Genomic DNA, 22261 nt, shown 5'->3' on the forward strand with positions numbered 1-22261 from the left:
CAGGAACTTTCAGTATAATTTTCATTATGGCTTTTTGAGTTTTAATTAGTGGATTTAGTATATTTTTATTTGCACTGCCCCATCCGATAATACCGTATTTTAACAGTGATTGGCAGAGAGCCATGTAGATTTTGATTGTAGTGTATTTAGTCTTTTTTAATGAGCACATTCCTGATAGTTTTGAAAAAATAACTTAGTTTTTTAATTTTATTATCTAAATAGCTAATGTGATTGGTCCATTTTAAATTTCCATCAATTTTTAGACCCAGATACGTTATATGGTCAACGTTTTCTAATGAGGGACAATTACAATGCTCATTTAAGTGATGCGGGCATCGACCAACATAGTCTAGACAGGGCGTGTGGATGTTGAAAATGACACCGAAACCAAAACTATTTGTTCCAAAAATTGGGCTACGAAAACATGTAGCCAAAAAAGCACATTATTTCGCAGGATTCGCAGATAAGAAGAATTGTTTTTTATCTTTTGTTGGTCTGTGAGGACAAAATTTGTCTCCCAAGATATAACCCTTTCGAAGCGAAACGACGGAATCATATGGGGAGTTTGGTTATAAAATGACTCGTCGGGTGGCCGAATTATTCGACCGAATTTTGTATGACACGCCATATCTAGAGTAAATATATCGATGGATGCGGGCTATGAATTTTCAAGTTAAGGTTTTCTTCAGAGTTTTTTGTATTTTTTATTTTGAAAGTGATGAATTTGGTTTTATTAGCATTTAGTGTAAGTGAATAGTAGTCTAGCCATTTTTTAATCCTGTTTAGTGTGTCTTCTGCTTTCTTAAATGTTTCGGTCTAATTATTCCCATTTATAAAGAGAAGAGTATCATCCGCAAAACTGATGATTTCTCCGTCATATTCTATGTGGCATAGGTCATTAATGTAAATTAGGAACAGAATTGGACCCAGAATACTTCCTTGAGGCACCCCGAATTTGACATCAATACACTCACTGGTTATGTTGTTAAGTTTAACAGTTTGCTTTCTATTTCCCATGTAGCTTTTAAAGAATATCAATTCATTATCAGTGATCCCTATGTTCTCTAGTTTTTCAAAAAGATGTGAGTGATTTATTGTGTCGAAGGCTTTAGAAAGGTCGAAAAATACTCCAATGCATTTTTTATGTGAATCTAGAGAATTTTTAATATATTCAATTACTGTAACGGACGTACTGCTCCGGGATCGGACGCGGTCGCCCATGTTAAGATCGCCCATGATCTTCATCATCTATCTATTAAATATACTGCTAATTAAATATACTGCCGAAATATAAAATGTAAATGTATGTAAAATTATGTGAAATTGTAATGTAAAACCTAAGAAATTGTTATAATAAATGAAACGTCGGAGCTTGGCTAGAGGTATACGGGCAGAGAAGTATTGTGAGAGCTGGTAAAATCATAATCATATTTTAATTCGGGCACGATTGTTAGAACCGTGCCAAAACGTAGTGGGAAGCCGTGCCGTGCGCCATGCGCCGTCATAGCGTCACAAATGACCGGTGGTACGCCGTCATTACGTCCCACGGGCACGGTTCTGAGGATCGTGCCCAAACAAAGGAAGGCCGTGGTCACGTTCGACCACGGCCCGAAACTACCGGCCGAGCGGCGGTAGACGGCCCGGCGGGGCGCCGCGATAGCGTTGCAAACGCGGCTCACGGATTCCAGGAATCAAAGAGAAAGTGGGCCCGTGTGTGCGTCGTGCGCCCGCTGGCGGCTATAAAACGGGCAACAGGCCCTCAAAACGTCAGATCTCCAGAAACCACCACCAGCTCTACACCTCTCTCTCTGCTCTGCCCTCTACCTTGCTCCGACTTCTGCTTCTACTCGCCTTCTTTCACTCTGACCCCCGCCTCACCCTGGACCACGGACTTGCCTACCCCTTCGGACCAGACTCGGAATCAGCTCAAGAACAAGCGACAAGCAATCGGACCAGCTCTACAGCGGCTTCAGAGACGGCCCCGTTCTACCCCTCCACGCCACCGAAGGACGACATCTCACGCCTCCACAGATTGGGATCACCGGCCCCCTTACAGTCTTGTGTGTCACACGATTACGTCTGATACAACTACTAAGGCTATGGAATTGGATGTTCCTAGATTTTTTCTGAAACCAAATTGTTTAGGTGATAATAGTTTATTTGATTCTAGGTAATCGACGAGTTGAGTTTTAACTGTTATTTCTAAGATTTTAGATAATGTGTTCAGAATTGTGATTGGTCTGTAGTTATTGATATCTGTACGATTTCCTGATTTAAAGATTGGTGTAATAGTCCCTATTTTGAGTTGTGATGGAAATCTGCTTTCCGTAATAGATTTTTTTATTAGAGAGAGTATCGGTTTGGTAATTTCATCTTGTATAAATTTTAATGTTTTCATTGTGATTTCATCACTACCAGATGAAGATGTTGGTTTGAATTTAGAAAATATTAGTGTTAGTTCTTTTTTAGTGATTTGTTTTAGAGCAAATTTAAACCTTTGTGGATTTGGGTGTTTGTTTATTTTCGGGTTATAGAATAGATGACACTTCTAGAGATTTTGTTTTCAGTGATTGTTATCTTGATTATATTTACATTATTTTTATCTCACTTGGCTGCAAGGAATATAATCAGTTATATGGAGTATCCATCATGTTTTTCCACTCAAATATAAATACATCATCAATTTTATTACATAAGAAGCATAACATACAATAGAAGTAGTAGATAATTATTGATAAATAAGTATATTATTTTCATTAGATTTCTAAGGTTGGCCCGACTTAAGTATCTCATTCACTTGATCGTGCCATGTCTTCCTCGGGCGTCCCCGACTTCTATATTCTCCTTACACTTCTTTCTTCGCTCATTCGCTCTACATGCCCAAACCATTTATGCGACCCTTTCTTAATCTTACCTCCACATTTCTCACACGCCTCAGGGATTTTATTTATACAGCATTCAGTCTACTTGTATCCTTTCTCTGCCAGTTCCATGCCTCACTACCAGACATCAGGGTAGGTACCAGCACTCCATTGTGGACTGCTTCCATCTCTCGTAAACATACTTCCCAAATACACAAACTCATCCACCTGCTCCAAGTATTCCTCATTGACAAAAAATGATCCCCTTTAACTGCCAATTCTCGGCTCTATAGTTCACGATGGAAATGACGAAGCAGACTAAAAATATTTCCGTTAATGTAGAAATTTTATATGGGATAAGCCATAGAAAATTCATGATTCCTGAACTCACCGTTTGTTTGTTTTTGCTGCTTCAGAAAATAGATTTCATCTGTATTTATTTTCGATTTATAATACAGGCTGTCCCAAAAAAAAGTATACACGCTCTGCGTGATTATAAAAACAGAATTTATTTAGCTGTATTACAGATTAAAGGTACAAGTTAAAGAAGACAGATGTTGAGTTTTTTTAGTCAGCGCAAATGTTCAAATTGACTGTTGCCGGTTTTGACAGAAAAACCTTATCTTTGATGAGTCCCGCAAAAAAAATGCAGTTGCGTGAGGTCTGGAGAGCGCGAGGGTCTTTCGATGGCACCTCATCGTGCTAACCTTCTGTTTGGCAGATTTTCGCGGTCCTCCATTTTGCTGAAAATACCTGGAAACTTTTTTTAAATTGAGGTACTAAAGTGTGTATACATTTTTTGGGACACCCTGTATATGTAGTCCACAATGTTTGTTGTATGTACCACTGAAGAAATGGACTGATATAAGTGTGTTGGGCACGTTTCCATGTGCCCAAACTAAGGTCAATCTTTCCTTACTTGCAGTGAAATTATTCAAAAAATCTATATTATTCTTTCATAAATGGATAACCGATGATTTCATTGGCCTGTTTACAGCATAGGATTCAAAAGGTCTTATGTAACTTGGCAACAGCGGTTTTCTTTCAAATCATTATAGATGAAAAAAAATTCTGTGTGAATACCACATAAAAGTTCCGATTGCCCGGAGCTAGTAGAACTAAAGCATCCCCAGTTGGGGTACCTTTTTGTGAGGCTAAAGGAAGTGAGGAAGGGATGGAGATGGAGAAGGAGAAGGTTGGGAGCACCTGGCTATTACACTATAATATATTACCTAATTATATTTGGTTATTGAATTTCTTAACATTAAAAACTGATTAGAGCATGTGACCACTTGATTCGTAGTCGAGGACTTTAACCGCTCAACCACGGAGGTCGTCACTTCTGGGAATTATCAGTTCAGTGGAGCGTAAAAAACGAGAGTTAATTGACCTCAAACAATAAACATAGATATTTTACGCTGAGTCGCAAACAAACAATTGAATAAGTCAGCTGTATCTGACTCATGATAAAGCAATAATAATAATATTGTGATACTGTACTTCTCCTTATCAGACAAATAATTATAATACATACAGAATATTAATCATTTATGACATTTTTAATCAGTTTATACCTAACATTTGTGGTGAACATACTGGAAAAAGTTAGTAGATAATTTATGTTTTTTCTCATCAATTCATTTTTTTACAATAAAATAATCCTCATAAATCAGAATGTAAAAATTGTTATTAGAAATGATGGAAAATTTTTTCAGTTTTTCTTAAAATTTTCTTCAAGAACATTCCAAAATTTAAATTCTAATAGTTCTTACATGTTAGATGATTACGTTACTGAGATATCGCACATGGTTTCACTGAACTAGGTCCAGTGGGCATACATGTACACGTATCCAACAGAAACGCTATTTACATATTTCGGGGTGCCCCGAGTAGAAGATATATTCAAGAAAAATGCAATTATCCAAATTTATAAAGATAATATAATCAAAAAATTTGAAACCCACTTATCTAAAAGATATCAATACAATATCGAAATTCCAAAATGTAATACCAAACAAATGCAAAATAACTATAAATATTTAGGAATAAAGTATTTCAACAACCTTCCGAATAAAATAAAGAAATTAAAGGATATTAACATACTTAAACTAAAACTGAAGTTACTCTTTCAGAAATAATTAACTAAATAATTGCTTGTTTTTCCCTTTATTGATATTATTATTTATCAGTCTATACTCATCTCCACTGTATTTAGATTTTGTCTCTTTATATATTGTTCCTATCATATACAGTGGTGCCTCACACAACGAACGCCTCGCACAGCGAATGCTGCACACAACGAACTTCCTTTTCGTTCATTTCACGATTCATACAACGAACTTCGCTTCACACAACGAAGTCGCCCGATCTTCTACGATCACTGCCGATTAATTGCATCCTCCCGCGCAGGCAGTCGTTAGACTCGTTAGTCACTGCGTAGTACGCTTAACTTACGCACGTATCGCAGCAATCGTTCTTCATTACGAATTAAATCGCACACGTATCACGGCAGTCGTCCTTTTAAGATAAACTCAACATTTTTTTTATATGATATATGATATGAGCAACAATCAAACAATCAACCAATTCCAACTGCTGACATCAAAAACATCCTGGTCAAATGGAAAGCAGTTCAGGAGTTTACCAATGCCCACTATCCGGATTCCGCTGAAGCAAACAGGATCAACGACCTGTACTCCGATACTCTTGTCCGTTATTTCCGGCAGATGTTGAAGAAAAGAGAGAAACAAACGACTTTGGACAGGTTTTTTCACTGCACCATCGGCGGAAAATGGATGAAGATGTGCAAGATTCGATTATTTCTTAAAATTAAAAAATGTGTGTTTTTTTCATTATGTTTTTAGATGTATCTAAATAAAAATAATAACAAAAAAATTATCTTTTTTTTATGTCATCTTACCATATTTTATGCTACAGAACGAATTATTTTTTTTAACATGTATTGTTATGGGAAAACGCGTTTCACATAACGAACTTTTCGCATAACGAACTTGCTCCTGGAACGAATTAAGTTCGTTGTGTGAGGCACCACTGTATATACTTACTTATAGCATAATGATATTTTATTTTTCTTATAATTAGTGTAACTCTCTCACCAAGCACAAGAACCAGTTTCTTCATTGGTGAGATTGCGAACATAAATATATTTTGTAATGTAAATATATACTTTATGTACTTATATTATATCCTGTACCCACTTATATATATTAATTAAAAAAATAAAAAATAAATGTAGCTATTTAATTCATGCACACATATTCTTTGAATGGCTATCCTTTTTTTAAGCGGTGCAAAATTTATTGTTCGGTTAGTATGAATATAACGTGTCTTGTATTTTATAATCTCATTCCCTTAATTACCTAGTATATATATTGAATATCTTTTGGCACTTTAGCAAGCTGACGCATTATCTGGACCGTGATGTGTGAGCTGTCCTCTCTGCCTAACTCTACGGAGACTGAAAGTGTTGAAATCCCATCGTGGGAAGGAATTCGTTACTGCAACCAATGGAACATATATAAGCACTTTAATGCTAGGTAATTAGACTTCATCACTTGACTTTTGTACCGTTGGATCATAGTCATTTTGTTTTCCCACAAAAAACGAAAGAAATTGTATCTAGCACGGTCGATCGATATATACAGGGTGTTCCAGGGTAAAGTGCGCTAACTTCGTACGGTGATTAATAATAATAATATTAATAATTGGATGACTTGTATAGCGCCGTTTTTGTGCAAAATCACCTCAAGGGCGCTGTACAAACTTATAATACATTTCTACAGTGATCTATGTTATTACTTAACTATTTATGGAGAAAATATACAGTACAATACTTACCTGGTAGGTCACTTGAGATTAACACTTAATTAACATTATCTAATTGTTTATTGGCGAAATTTAGATACAGGATTTAGGACTTAATTGAAAAATTGAATATAACTGGACTTTCTCTTAGGAATGGTATATTTAATTTAAGGGTACGACAGTTTAAAAAGGTAACTACATGATATCAATACGAAATATTAATTAAAACTTTGGATTTAATTTTTCTAGCCTTAAGCCAATGTGCGTAAACAACGCTACTGCAATTTAATGACACCGTCTCGTCCACCCACACATATACACCCACACACACATACACACACACAGACAAAACACATCACACAACACACACCACAAACGAAATGCGTAATGTGGTAAACGCATATGTCGACAGCATCCAGCGCAAAAACGCCTTTAATGCTTATCGGTCTAATGCACAGAATAGAATACCTACATAATACGAGGGAACGTTTTTAAGTTCGCGGAATGGGGGGTAAGGAGTGGAAATTAAAATCCAAATTTATTTTTCCTTTTCAATATATTCACCAGCTACCCTAATACATTTTTCGGATCTTTCAATTAACTTATGTATACCCAAAAAAAAAAAAATTGTCTTTGCCTAAAAAATACCCCGAAACTGCATCCTTCACTTCTTCATCACTTGAAAACTTTTTCCCACTAAGTTCTTTTATCAAGTTTGAAAAAAGGTAACAATCACTGGGGGCCAGGTCAGGACTGTAGGGTGGATGTGGCAAAATTTCGAAGCCCATCTTCTGCAGGGCAGCCATCGCAAAACGGCTCTTGTGAACAGGCGCGTTGTCGTGCAGAAGGAGGACACCTTTGGTCAATTTTCCCCTTCTTTTCTCCTTGATGGCTTCCTTTAATTGCTCTAGAATTGAAGCGTAGGAAACTCCGGTTATGGAAACACGTTTATCTTTGTAATCGGTCAACAGGATCCCTTCTGAGTCCCAAAAGACTGTCGCCATGATTTTCCCAGCCGATTGTGATACCTTAAACTTCTTGGGTGGTGGTGTGCCTTTCTTGTGCCACTGCATAGAGTCCTGTTTAGACTATTTTTAGTTTCATTTTCAACAATTTGAGCTAACACTCCATCTTTGTATTCCCTACAGAGGTCCAAAAGTGCACGAGAACACACCACACGCTGTTGTTTTTGAGGCGGCGTCAGCATTCTCGGCACCCATCTTGCGCTGACTTTAGTCATGCCAAGATGGTCGTGAAGAATTTTGAAAATTGTTGTATCTGATACTCCAACCATTTCTTCGAGCTAATTCGTTTTTAGTCGTGCATCTTCTATTATTAATATTTCGACTTTTAGAATAATTTCCGGAGTGGTCACCTCGATAGGCCTTCCTGGCCGTGGTCGTCTTCAAGCCGCTCCCTGCCTTGTTTAAAGAGGGTATACCACTTGTAAACCATAGTTTTACTTGGAAAAGAGTCACCGTAAACGGATGACATCTCTTCCAGTATGATCTGAACTGATTTTCCTTGCTTGGTAAGGAATTTTATAACAGCGGGGAACTCGATTTTCTCCATATTCACAATTTTTGATTGACTTGTTTGGTCGACGATAGCTCAAAGACTAATGACCTAATTACGATAAAACCCGGTATTAATACTAATAATGAGTTGCTCAATTAGTACCTATTTCAGCGACACCCCCACTAATCACCTACCTACCCATTCCGCGAATTTAATTACGCCCCCTCGTATTACGAATCGAGTGCTTTGTTTTTAGTTAGGAATTTGTATGCGTAACACATCATCGGAAGTGTTGAATAGTCTTCGATTACCTACCTATTATTTAATTTATTTTTAGATCTATAATTGATGTTGGTGAACATGAAGGATTTATAGAGCTAATTTGACATAGTATAGGTTGTGTCCTCTAGTGCTCTAGACAACTCTAGTTCACTCGCACTTGGCCATCATCGCTGTCCTGTCTTCTGGCATTTCTCCACATGTTCAGCCCATCGTCATCTTTGAGACCTGCAGACTCACTCTTACAATGTTTTTTTGTTCAATTAGATTCCCGAGTTCTTCTGGGGGTTGTGAATATTTATGAATTTAAGTGTCTAGTAAATTAATGAACCTTGTAATCAATTGTTACAGAATGGCGTCACCAGACGAATTTTACCTCACGAGGGAGACCATCAAAGAGGCGTCAATCCTCAACAGTCCAGATTACGATGGAGTTCTCCTCATCACATATCCTGAGGATGTGAAGGTCAAGGCACCTGCCCAGCTGGTGAAGAAAGTGGAAGAAGCACTTCTACTGGACAGCGGTCTTAAAACTGTAAGAACTTGCTTAATTTCCCATTTAATATGTTTACGCCTATGTCATAATTTTTTTCGAGAAGCATTTTATTTTGCTTTTTTATGATTTATTTAGAGCGGACGGTTTACATATAGTTCCCGTGAGTACTTAGGCCATAGGCCCATTGTGCTATCTCCCATTTTACCTCATTCCTTTAACAGACACCTGGTCCCTTTTATAAACTTCACCAGGGTTGTCATTGTATATGTGGCTATGTCTTCTGGTTCCACAATGTGTCTTCTCAGATCTCATCTCTCCTCTCCAAACCCCCTTGGTTCCCTGAAGGCCCCACAAGGGAAGAGAACCTAATCTTTCCTCTTTACTCCCCTTCGGTTCCCTGAAGGCCCCACAAGGGAAGAGTTCACGGAGGTGGCCTCATCTCTCCTCTCCACTCCTCCTTCGTTCCCTAAAGGCCCCACAAGGGAAGAGGGCCTCATCCCTCCTCTCCACTCCTCTTTGGTTCCCTCAAGGCCCCACGACGGAAGAGTCAACTAAGGGTGGGAAAAGGGGTGACGGTGTTTTTTTTTTAATCTCATGGATCTTCCTCTTGATTTGATGGTTATGTGTGCAAAGTTTCGTCAATCTCGAAATGAAACTAGACTTGTATAAACGTCAAAGCCACAACGCCCACCACAAATACTCAAAATAAAATTACAACGAACAAAATACTACCCGTCCTATAACAGTCTACAATAATATGTAAAAATGTAACGATAAGTATGTAAAACAACATAAAAGAGACAATATAGTTTGGGTCAAGTGAAAATAAGACACTTGAGAAATTTTCTCAAATTTTGGGGTCTTTTACTAAATATGTCCGGAATCTTGCGATCGCAATTTTGTCAAATTACGGTCGGAACCTTTGGTTTCGTAAAGATGCATATTTTATTTCTATTGTGGTTAACTTCTAAATTTGAATATAAAGCGTGTTGTTTTCTCTTTCTAACACCGTTTAGATCATATATCTTGCCACAACAGTAAGGGAGACATAACTATTTTTGTGAGACCATAAGAATTATTCCCAAAAGCCAATAAATTAGCCTGAAGCCTGCCACGTATCGGTACTTTTGAACAAATTAGATACATATCAAAGTATCAGTAGTGATAATATTATGTAAACAAACAATTTGTACGAATTAGATTCATATCAGAGTATCGGTAATGATAATATTATGTAAACAAACAATTTGAACGAATTAGATACATATCAGAGTGTCGGTAATGATAATAGTACACAAACAATTTGAAAGAATTAGATTCATATCAGAATATCGGTATATTCATATGATAATATTACATAAACAAACAATTTGGACGAATTAGATACATATCAGAGTATACAAGTACACAAACAATTTTTGTTTTTAATAAAATTATACATTATTTCAGGTTATAGCAGTTATTCAAAATGAACAAGTCTCGGGAAATAGACTAGTGATCTCTCCAACGGGACCTATTTCCCCATACGATGACGTGAGGTAAGGTTCCATTTTTACCAAATCTATTAATGCATCCAATACTATTGGACAAATTATAATATCTTAACTATAAAGCAGAAATCCGTTTGTATGAAGCAATAAAATCTCAAATTTAAAATGATAAAGAATCATTTTTTATAATAAGTATTGAAGGAAATTTAGATAAATGATGAATTCCGCTGCACGCTTAATACGCAAAAAAATTATAAATAGCAGTTAGTTTTAACTCATTTTCAACAAGAAATAACTATTTATGTCGTGGGAGATGGTAAAAGTTTCTAAATCAAAGTTAAGTTTGAAGGTCAGGAAATATGAACAAATTATTAATACAACGCAAACTAACACCCCAAAAACCTATTTTGTGAATGTTTACTTAAACCCCTGACTTAGGGCGGCTTGCACCATAAGTTAAATTTGATTTAAATATAATTTTAAACACATTATTTGATTTAAGTCGACTTGGCGTCTTGCACCACAAAATTTAAGTCGTTAAATGCGTTTAAAGAACTGTCAAAGTTAAATACCCAAAATGGGCTGTTTAACCGAGTTAAACGCGTTTAGCCCTACTCATAAAGCAGTACTGTCAAAAATTGTTTAGGTTATCCCTTAGATTTCTGATTGTGGTTAAAATCTATATAATTTTAATTTGTATTCACAATGAACATTTGGGATTTGTATTCTGACGATGATGAAGAAATTGTAGATTTTATAAGTAGACCGTTTATAGTCAGAGAAGTGAACACAAGAACAAATTTATTTGAAACACTCAGTGCCAAGAAGTTTCAAAGAAGATTTCGTCTCAGTAAAGAAACGACATCATTATTAGTGCGAGAGATTGAACCTCATTTAAAATTCAACACCAATAAAAACAATGCTGTGACTCCTATGAATCAGGTATTATGCACATTAAGATTTTATGCAACAGGGAGTCAAATAATTACTTGTGGCGATGTGATTGGAGTTGACGAGTCCACAGCTTGTCGTATAGTGCACCGTGTTACCCATGCCATCGCTTCTTTGTATAAAAAATATATCAAAATGCCTAATAATTCTCAGGAGCAGCAGAGAATTGCATCAGAATTTTACAGGGTAGCGAAATTTCCTCGAGTGTGTGGCGCCATTGATGGCACACACGTGCGCTTATTGTCTCCTGGCGGAGCTATGGCAGAGATTTATAGGAATAGAAAAGGGTACTTCTCTATTAATACGCAGTGTGTAGCTGCAGCTGATCTACAATTCCTTGATGTTGTGGCGCGGTGGCATGGGTCAGCCCATGATTCTAACATATGGGACAATTCTGCCCTGAAAAGAAATTTTCTTCAGAGAAAATTTGACAATAAAGTATTGTTAGGTGACAGTGGTTATGCTCAAACCAATTATATGATGACACCCCTTACAGAAGGTACTATACAAACGAGAGGACAAGCATTGTACCAAGAGTCACAAATAAAGACAAGAAATGTTGTTGAAAGAGCTTTTGGAATATGGAAAAGGAGATTTCCAATATTATCTAGGGGGATAAGCCTAAAACTATGTAGAGTACCAGGCATTATTGTGGCTACAGCTGTACTTCATAACATAGCCATTCAACAAAAAGATAATGCCCCAGAAGAGGATCCTGAATACCCAGTGCTTGAAGAAGATAGGATTGCTGAACCTTCAACATCAGCACAACAACATCAGCGAGGTGCTCGTAACTTGGAGCGAACACTCCTTATCGAGGAGTACTTTGCAAGGTTGTAAACTTCTCATCATACCTACAGCATGCTTATAATACTTAAAAACAATATAAAATGTAAAAGAAATAAAAAAACAAAATTACTCGGATAATTGTTTCATTTTTAATTCCAACAAAAGAAATAAAAAACAAAATTACTCGGATAATTGTTTTATTTTTAATTCCAACAACAGAAGCTCTTTTTGTCTCACTTCATCATTATGTCTATTGGCTTTAACTTTTTCTTCTAATTCTAGAAGATTCATTTTTTTTTTGTGCTCAATTTCTATTTCAAGCGATTCTTTTTGTAGCTGAACCAACTCCAGCTTCGCCTCAGAAAGGTCTGTGAAACTTTCTTTGACATTTTTCTTCATCTTCTTCGGACTTCCTTCAGTCTTATCTGGAAATAAAAGAGTATATAATTAAGATTTTAGTGCTATCTCACACAAGAAAGCGGTATCACTATTCTGCAGAGGCCGAGGGAGTAGGAAATTCTACGAAACAACCCGTCCATTTCTTTTTACTCACTTTTAACAAAAAACTATACATTAGTGTACTACCAAAAATGGATATTTTTATTTGTCCGGAATAAATTTATTTATTTATTAACAGATTGTCAGGGACCCGCTTTTATAATTACCATTGCAAATGAGGGCAGATGATTTTTTCTTCTTCAATATTTCGGTCCTATTAAGAAGTGGCCTCAATTCACCACATCTTTTTGGCGTGTCTTGGTGTATGTCCAATATGCCTGCAAATATTGAATACTGTAAATATAAGATTGAACACCATCAGATATTAAAAATATGAGTGCGTTAGTGCGTCACTTGCAAGAAGTGACTTCTGTACTTTTTTCTCTTTCTGATGACCTCAATTTCTTCTTCCACTGCTACCAATACAAATGATAATAATATATATTTAAACATTCATCACAAATTATAATATAATTACCAAAGTTATTTTCAATTGGCATAATCCTGTCTTTGTCGGGAATGCTTTCTTGATATTGCTGCATTAAGGCAGCATCGCCATCATAAACGGTGTACAAACCATCCACTTGGGGTTCAATTAATTTTTTTAATTGATCTAATGGATCATTTTCGTCAGAAGGAGGGGGACCACCACCTGAAATAATGCATATATATTAATTACCATATATTTAGTTTCAAATAAACTACCTAAACTACGATATAAACTAACATGGATTGTACTAACCTGTACCCATAATTACTTTTTTATGTGCAACATCTTTCTTCTTAACTTCTTTTACTAACTCTTCAAATTGTTTTTTTACATAGTTCCGCTGGCTGGTCAGTGTATTCTGACACCGCATCCCAGTCTCTTCCATTTTCTCCCATGGCATCGATAAAATTTTGTTTTTGGCTTGAATCTAAAACGTAAAATCGACACGATTATATTATTTTGTATGCTATCACAGACAGAAACGAATATTGAACCATTTATCAGCCTTTAACTCTGTCGGGAATCAAACCCAGATCCGCTTTGTATGGCACACGATGTAACCATTGCAATTTAGCAATGTATTTCAAAAATTCAAAGGGACCATGGCCGTCTTGATAGTACTAACCTGCTAAGACCATTTTCGCATCTGAATGTTGTTTTTTTATTTTACTTTTCATGTTTCGGTAGCAGCTTATAAGGTTTTCTGTAGATCTATGAATATTATTGTTAGCGTTAAATGTATCTGTAATTTTCGCCCAAATTTCCTGCTTCACAACTGTTTTTACTGCATCCGTTTTCTTGCTTTCAACAATATGATTGTGTGACTCCATTACTTTTAAAAACAAAAATTGTTCTTCCTTCGTAAAATTAGGAGCTCTAGCACGGGACTTTATTTTTTGGGCACTCATTTTATGAATTTAAATAAACGCACACACTACGCAACCACACACAATCACAAAATATTTTGACACTTCAAGTAAAATAAAACATCGTAGCTGTTTTATCGACGCGTTAATGGCGGAAACCACGCGGTAACTGTTTTACCGACGCGTTAAACACGTTTAACTAAAATTGCCACCGAACTGCGTGGTGCAGGACACAACTAAACGCATTTAAGTTAAATGTATTTAGGGTCTTAAATACGTTTAGTTAAATACAATTTAAGATAAAATTTGCGATAGTTGGTGCAAGTCGCCCTTAAATAGTTGCCTCCGTAAGATATTTAAGTTGAAATCAAGGGTTGTTTTTTTTTAATAGTCTCTGCATGCAGCGGAATTGGACAAGTTTACCGAAATGTAGTTTTTGTTACTCAAATGGGATGTAATGGTAACACAAAATCTCTGTGCTGAAATAGCAAGTACGATAAGCACTGATATAAAGAAAATTTGACAGCTTTTCAGTCTGGAATTTCTAGGTTAACACAACTATTTTCAGCTCACAACTTCATTTTTATCATGAGAGATCCATAAAATTTATGTTCATCAATTGGGAAATAACTTTTTGTTTTTTTCCATATTTTTCAAATGTTCAAATAAGGAAAAGATTTTTTTTTAGGAATGTTAATATTTCTAGTAGTTACCGACGATATAATATAATATATATTGACTGTTTGCTACATGTCCGTCTGTAAATTTGTTTGTACGTTCCGTTTCAAGGTGGTGGCCGTTTTAATGGTTTTGTAAAGATTATTTTTAGAAATTTAAAATCGTTTTATTTATTTGGACTTTCTTATTTATTATGGTACCCACCTGAAGATGAAAATTGTAAAAAGAATTGTCTTTGAGATAGTTATGTTTTGTTGGACAAATTGTATAATTCCTTTTATGAAATTTGAAAAAAAAATTGCATTTAAAATATATTATGGTTTCTAATTGAGTTTTTAACTAGCCATTTACAAATATTATTTTAGAGGAATTTTTTTTTTGGATTAATTAAATAAGAGAAAATCAGAAATATACTTTTTGGATGTAAGGTCAGCTTAATCGTTCACAGAACTACTAGTTAATTATGCAGCGTACAATCAACAGGGAAAACAAAAGATAATTTATTTTTGCTAATTTGTACCAATTACTGTATAATAATAATACGTTCTGCTTCTGACGTTCTCCTTATATTGAGGTCGCAACACGCTACGCTAGTGTCTCTAGCGGCATGCCATGAAAATTACCTGCCACGCTATTTAAGTTTCTATAAAAAATTACTGGAATAATTTAGATGTAGAAATATTACTAGAAAGTACCTGGAATAAAATAATTTGTTGTTTTTTTTCTGTGATTTTCCAGGAGTTTGTATGAGGCAGCCAAGAACGGAGTGAATCGTGCACTGAAGGCTGGTATCAAGAAGCCACTCCTGGTTTTACAGGACGTTCCCGGATTTGAAGACAGCGACCTGGTCCTGCTTCTTGGAGTTCTGGATGCTTTATATGTCGTGAGTATTACCACATTCAAAAAATACATTGCCACAATTTTATTTTAAACTAACTGTACCCCGCCACGTGTTGCTGTGGCCCGGTCTGTTTGTGCAGATAGAGAAACAATAGCGTGTTTGCTTTTACGTCCAACAGACCTGTCACAGGTGAAGTTAATATTAATATAGGCATATAAAAACACATGCGTATTCGAATGCAATGTTGTATCAAAATTTGAAAGAAATCGGTGTTCAGTTAGTTCTTCAGTTTGACTATAGCATTGTTTTATTTGTTCTTCAGTTCATATTCATATTCCATACAGTCATTGTAATTTGTTTTGTTCTAGCCTCTGCAAGTTAGGGACAGTGGTACATCTACTAAGGTGGACAGACTCGGAGTGTTTGGTGATAACCTCAGGAGGGATGTGAACAAGGTCATCAACATTGCCCTTTCATTGGACCAAGCCAGGTTTGTGCTTTACAATTTTTAAACAAATATTTATTTGTTTACTGCTATAAAGAATTATAAAATGTCCCATCTGGATGATATGATTGTCATAAACTTATTATTTTATAGTTTGTTTTCATTTTGGTTTCTATTTTTCTTTTTGTATTATTTGTTTGCACTTGACTTCAACTTGTCATTCATTTATATATGTGCTTGACTTCAGTTTGTTGTAAGATTCTTTGTCTGACTTCAAACCAATGGCTAAAGAAAATACCCTAACTTCAAACTATCATAATGTTATTTGACTTGACTCGAGTTTGTTGTAACTTTACTTTAACTGATCATTATTTTATTTGTGCTTGAGTTCACTTTGGTGTAAGTTCTTTCTGTTTGACTTCAGACTGTCAAAATTTTGTTTGTGCTGACTTTCAGTTTCCTTCAGTTTGACTATAGCTCATCATTATTTTATTTGTTCTTCAGTTCAGTTTGGTTGTTAGTTCTTTCTGTTTGACTTCACACTGTCTTTATTTTTATTTGTGCTTGACTTTCAGTTTCCTTCAGTTTGACTATAGCTCATCATTATTTTATTTGTTCTTCAGTTCAGTTTGGTTGTTAGTTCTTTCTGTTTGACTTCACACTGTCTTTATTTTTATTTGTGCTTGACTTTCAGTTTCCTTCAGTTTGACTATAGCTCATCATTATTTTATTTGTTCTTCAGTTCAGTTTGGTTGTTAGTTCTTTCTGTTTGACTTCACACTGTCTTTATTTTTATTTGTGCTTGACTTTCAGTTTCCTTCAGTTTGACTATAGCTCATCATTATTTTATTTGTTCTTCAGTTCAGTTTGGTGTAAGTTCTTTCTGTTTGACTTCAGACTGTCATAATTTCATTTGTGCTGACTTTCAGTTTCCTTCAGTTTGACTATATCTCATTATTTTATTTGTTCTTCAGTTTAGTTTGGTGTAAGTTCTTTGGATTTGATTTCACACTGTCATTATTTTTATTTGTGCTTGACTTCAGTTTGTTATAAATTTCTTTATGCTTGACTTTAACTCATTCATTGACTTCATTCAGGATCGTGGCTCGGGACATCGCCGGAGGGGACCCTGAGCGAATGTGCCCACCCAATGTCGAGACTTACATTAAGAAGGCCTTCGCTGGTAAAAATGTGACCATCGACGTGATAGATGATCTCAAAGTGTTTGAAACAAATTTTCCACTTCTGGCAGCAGTCAATAGAGCTGCCAATGAGATTGAGCATCACAGAGGTGAGATATATGTTTTTTTTTTGTTTTTGTCTACATACCATAGGCCCATGTGTCCTTTTACACACAGAACACCGACAGCAGTAAAGCACTTTACAGTACAAGCTGATACAGATTCATAAAGGTCATTCTATCTCCTTTTGTATTACTGTCATGTATATGATTTAACTCTTTGCACGCGGCCGTATCAACTGTTGTTACGGCAAAAAGTCCACACTCACACGCGGCTGTATCAACAGTTGATACGAAAACTTTGAATGCCGATATTCCAGCGGTCTTTTGACATAAATTTATTTCCCGCTCGCTTGAACATTCGCAGAACTATCACGATGCAGACATCTACAAGAATTTCTCGAAAATAAAATTGTATTTCATTAAAAAACATCGATAATCAAGTGAGCCTCTTTGCGCCTTCGAGTGCTATAGTTTACAATTTCGTCAACGGATGGCGTTAGTTCAATTTTGTTATTATATTAAGTGACATAAAATTTAAGTGTCCAGTTTTAGAAAAAGTTTTCATAACAAAAAATGATAAGTGCTCATGGTGTCCCACTTGTGTCTATCAACGCAGTGGCCTAAGTACACACGCTGAGTGAATGGCGGGACCACATTCAAAAGATACGGTACGTTTTTTTATGAAATTTTATGTTTTTGTTTTTATAAACATCTAAGAGTGTTGACACACTAGGATTTGTTTTCATATTGTGGAGAATAATCTGTTCCGTCTATATAGTTCAATAAATCATGCCAGAATGCTATAATTTGACATTTAATTGCGTGCATAGGTATTTGAAAATATGTACCGCATACGGGTATAGATAAAACGGAGCAAATTAACGCGTTCAAAAGGTTAAGCAGTATTTACACCACTATTTGTGTTTGCATTTAAAAGTTAACCATGGACACTTCCGAAAAGTCGTTGACCGCCATTGCTTTCATGTTGCGAAAGATTTGTCAAAGTTTGTGAATTTTTTGTTAATTGCTTTTATAAGGAACGAAAATAAAGTGAAGTGACGGTAACCTTAATAATAGTTTTATGTAATTAAATATATTTTTTTAGTTTTGTGTAAAGTGATATTTTTACATTTTACAGGGAAAAAACAATCAGTAAGCCGCAAAACAATAATTGTAAAAAAATTCTTCTATTTTTTTATTCAAATTCTGTTATATTTTTAATTGCAAATGTCCTTTTGTGATATTATAATCTGTAAGAGTCTTTCATCTGCTTTCAAAAACAGCATTTCATTTTTAATACATTTATACCCGAACCCATTTGAAAATTAATGTCCAACGGGAATATTTCTCCATGTCGAAATCTCCAACATTAGTCCTGTGTCGGTCAATCATTTTACACGACTCGGTCCAATCACGACCCACTGGGTCAAAAGTATGTGGTCTTTGATTGGGTATTTTTAAACATAAAACTACCATAGATAGAACGATGTTCCGCCGCCGTGTTGACTTAGACCATAGATATAAAAATTGTGTAGACCGGACGTCTCGAGTCTCATTATCGAGAAACATAAATAGAGATTGTTAATATGAAATTGGCTGTTACGGGGGTTTTAGGCTTGAATTGCAATTTCTCTGTCACATGAATGAGATCCAAGACGTCCGGTCTACAAAATTTATTAGTCACTACTCAGCTGACAGCTCATTAATCGAATCTCTTTTGAAACAGTGTGTTACTGTGGGATTAAGTGGCAACAAATAAAAGTAAGGATGGGTTTATTATCTAGAAATAAAAAATATTTAAGAATACTAAAAATGTATTACCACAAAAGAGACATAATAAAAAAGAAATTAATTAGCATCCTACTATATAAACTGTCTGGCGCAGGGCTTGCATAGGTAAAATGAAGGTGTGATACCAGTTCGTTCTTGATGCGAAGTACTAGATTCCGGTTCTTCACAGCAACTCCCAGTTTATAATTTATCCAAAAAATAATCTTGTAGTCCAATGCAAAACAGTCTCACGCTGCTGGTCTCCAAAAGGGTCCCTCTTAACCAATGAGGATCGGCAGATGCCATCCGATTCCATCAATCCAATGGTCAATGCTCCACATGCAAAGCTGATGCTCACAAAAATTGGCGAATGTGTTCGTCGAACCTCAGCCAAGAGGAATACCCGTTGCTCTGGGCTGGTGATCAAAGAATGGCCACTGCTTCTAATGCAAATCACAGATCCTTGCTCCCTCAGGTTTGGCAACTCTCCAAGTCAGAATTCCAGGGCTGTCAATTTGACCAATAGCAAAATGACAATAGGTCCCACACACCAAGACCATAGTTGCGATGTAAGTAAAGTGATGCACACACACCTTGTTACAAATCTTATATGTAACAAGTGACCTGATCGACCATTGGTAGTTCGTGATTGGGTCGATCACGGTCGACCCAAGATGATATTATTTTGTTTATTGTTGCATTAAGGGTAGTGATTATTGTCTCAATTATGTAAAGTAATGTGTTGTCGGTAGGTCGCATCATCACAATCACGTACACGCCGAGCGACCCGTCACAGATCACCGACACGGTGATGTTGGTGGGCAAGGGTGTGACCTACGACACGGGCGGCGTGGACGTCAAGTACGGGGGCAACATGGCAGGCATGTCGCGGGACAAGAGCGGTGCGGGGGCCGTGGCTGGCTTCATGAAGGTACCAACCGAACAACTAACTAAAAAATACATACATATTATAGGTAATGCAATTAGAGTTGAGGTGACAAACACATATTTTGGATCGTATGTATTATTGGTTTACACTTCCTACAGTAATGTCCTTGCCAAATGTCGCCAAGTGACAGCCTTTGTCTTATTTATTTATTGTAAGAAACAAACTGCAATTTTATACAGGATGAGTTATGCAAGAGGTTAAATATGAGGTAAGCCAAAATAGTTTTTACGCTAATGTTGGTTAATATGATATAATACAAAATTGTAATTGGTTATAACCATTAACTGAAAATGTAATCATATAAATATATTAGAAGGAAGAAGGAATAGGAAAGGGCAAGAGGCAGAGGAAGATGGGATGGGGACAGGAGATGCTCATGTTGTACCTTTTCTATAACTGTGCATTAATTTAACTAACATTTGTGGTCGTACGCTTGACTTCGTTTCGGTATTTCACAAGAGTATATCGATATTGTTAAATTGCGTGTTATATTGCGCGCATATACGGGGGATTAGAGAATTTTTTCTAAGGTTGGTTCTGCACGCGGGCAAATGAAAATATGGTTTTGTCTGGTTGGCCTTGTAGGTATGTGAATTCTTAAATAATTTACGAGTTCAAGAGAGTCCAGGCCGTTATTCAGAATTTTGTATAAAAATATTTGATCAGATATTAATTTACGTGTTTGAAGTGGAGTAAAGTTGTGAAATTTTAAGGATTCGGTGTTATTTGTAAAGAGTAATTTGAATTTATAATTTATGTGTTTAAAAAATTTGTTTTGCACACTTTCGATTCTGTCAATATGGCATTGGTAGAACGGTGCCCAAATTAGTGTGCAGTATTCTAAGTGGGGGCGGATATACATGGTGTAAAGGGAATACATAGTTTTAATATCGCGAAAAGGTTTAGATATGCGAATTATAAATTCCAACATTTTATTGGCTTTGTTGATTACATCGTTAATGTGTTTGATAAAATTTAGTTTTACATCCAGTACTACCCCAAGGTCACGGATTGATTCTATTTCATTGATATGTGTGTTATTATTGTGATTAATTATTGAGTTTTTATGCCATGTTGCGATTCCTCCTTCTTTAGCCAACGTTTCGGACAGCTTTGTCCATCATCAGAACCGATGTGTAGATTGTGGTAAGGTGTGCATTCATGTAGAAGTGATGCCATGTTCCAAGCGTTAATCCTCTTAGGGCCGGTATTTCAGTATATTAGTAACAGTCCAATTAATGTGGTTTTCGGCTTTTAGTTTTGGTGTAACCATCAAGTATCTACCGCAAAATCTCAAACAATATCAGCTTTCGTCTTCCTTACTCCTGCTTATTGTTTTTGACAAAAAAGGGACAACAAGTCTATACGATGATCAATTTTTCGATCGATGATTAGAAAATTTTCTAAAAACTTTTGAAAGGCTTTTACAGTGTGTTAATTGAAACAACACAAATATTTTTTAAATATTACTGGAATTTTCTTTTCTGAAGTGGAATAATAATTTCGAAACATGCTGTATGCAAGTAATGCATCTGTGTGAGTACTATGTTTGACTTAAGTATGATAATTTGTCCGACAGGCATTGCCAAAGTTAGATTAGTTCTGCATCACGAAGCGATGAATGATTTGTGACTCCAGTAAAATTATCAAGAACACGAAAGGTAATTTTTTCAGTGATACTTGGATTACCTATTGATGTGAGCATTCAACAGGTTAAAAAACATTATCAAGTGTCTCTAAAATAAAAATTATTTTGTACCTTTGGGGCCGTTCAAGTATTACGTAAGCAGATTTATTACAATTATTTACCCCCCCGTCCCCCCTGTCACCAAAAGTAAGCAAAGCTCTTACCCCCCCCTCCCATGCTTACGTAAAAATTGGTACCTGTATGCATTTTTCTGTTAATGTATTCTGTTTTTTAAGCGAGTATCTAAACGTATTAATTATTTGTGGGAATCCCCGAATATGTATTCGGTTTTCAAACATAGACAATGTGTGGGTTGCCAATGTGTAAAAAAAATAACTTCTGCTGAGCAGTGCTGACGTAATCACTATCTCGACCCCCCACCCCCCCATGTCATCAAAAATAAACAAAGCAAAGACCCCCCTGCCCCCCTATAGTGCTTACATAATACTTGAACGGCCCCTTGTCCACTATTTAAGAATCAAATATTACCTTAAAGTTGTAACGTATAACGGTGTTTCATACTACGTTGTGCGTTAAAATGTCACGTGTTATAGTGTAAGAATAAGAAAAATCACTCACTTGTTC

The 22261-nt window shown here is 35.9% G+C and overlaps 2 protein-coding genes across 3 annotated transcripts in view; one reads left to right on the forward strand and one right to left on the reverse strand.

Moving 5' to 3' along the window:
• Window positions 1-22261, forward strand: part of Dip-B (Dipeptidase B) — a 36139-nt gene that overhangs the window by 5604 nt on the left and 8274 nt on the right. The window contains exons 2-8 of one of the 2 annotated variants that reach the window (XM_089646828.1): window positions 6277-6418; window positions 8835-9018; window positions 10429-10517; window positions 15480-15624; window positions 15951-16072; window positions 17125-17318; window positions 19793-19971. In XM_089646828.1, coding sequence (XP_089502954.1) covers window positions 6303-6418; window positions 8835-9018; window positions 10429-10517; window positions 15480-15624; window positions 15951-16072; window positions 17125-17318; window positions 19793-19971 — 1029 coding nt within the window. In that variant the 5' untranslated portion in view covers window positions 6277-6302. The remainder of the gene's footprint in view (window positions 1-6276; window positions 6419-8834; window positions 9019-10428; window positions 10518-15479; window positions 15625-15950; window positions 16073-17124; window positions 17319-19792; window positions 19972-22261) is intronic. The other variant, XM_089646829.1, reaches the window with a different exon arrangement.
• On the reverse strand, window positions 12390-13518 carry LOC149411667 (uncharacterized). Its single transcript, XM_089646651.1, has 4 exons — window positions 13450-13518; window positions 13186-13359; window positions 12875-12985; window positions 12390-12634 (listed from the first exon to the last, which is right to left on the reverse strand). Exons 1-4 carry the CDS (start codon window positions 13457-13459, stop codon window positions 12390-12392), a joined length of 540 nt encoding a protein of 179 aa, XP_089502777.1. The 5' UTR covers window positions 13460-13518.

The sequence above is a fragment of the Hesperophylax consimilis genome, chromosome 25, assembly GCF_061612785.1.
Source record: "Hesperophylax consimilis isolate HC1 chromosome 25, BYU_Hcon_1.0, whole genome shotgun sequence".
Lineage (NCBI taxonomy): Eukaryota > Metazoa > Arthropoda > Insecta > Trichoptera > Limnephilidae > Hesperophylax > Hesperophylax consimilis.

Excerpts from the sequence above, each read along its gene's own strand:
- LOC149411667 (XM_089646651.1), bottom strand. Across the intron at positions 12,986-13,185 it reads GCCAATTGAAAATAACTTTG|GCATATTGGACATACACCAA; the intron begins GTAATTATATTA and ends CAATATTTGCAG. Across the intron at positions 12,635-12,874 it reads ATCTGCCCTCATTTGCAATG|ATAAGACTGAAGGAAGTCCG; the intron begins GTAATTATAAAA and ends TTTTATTTCCAG.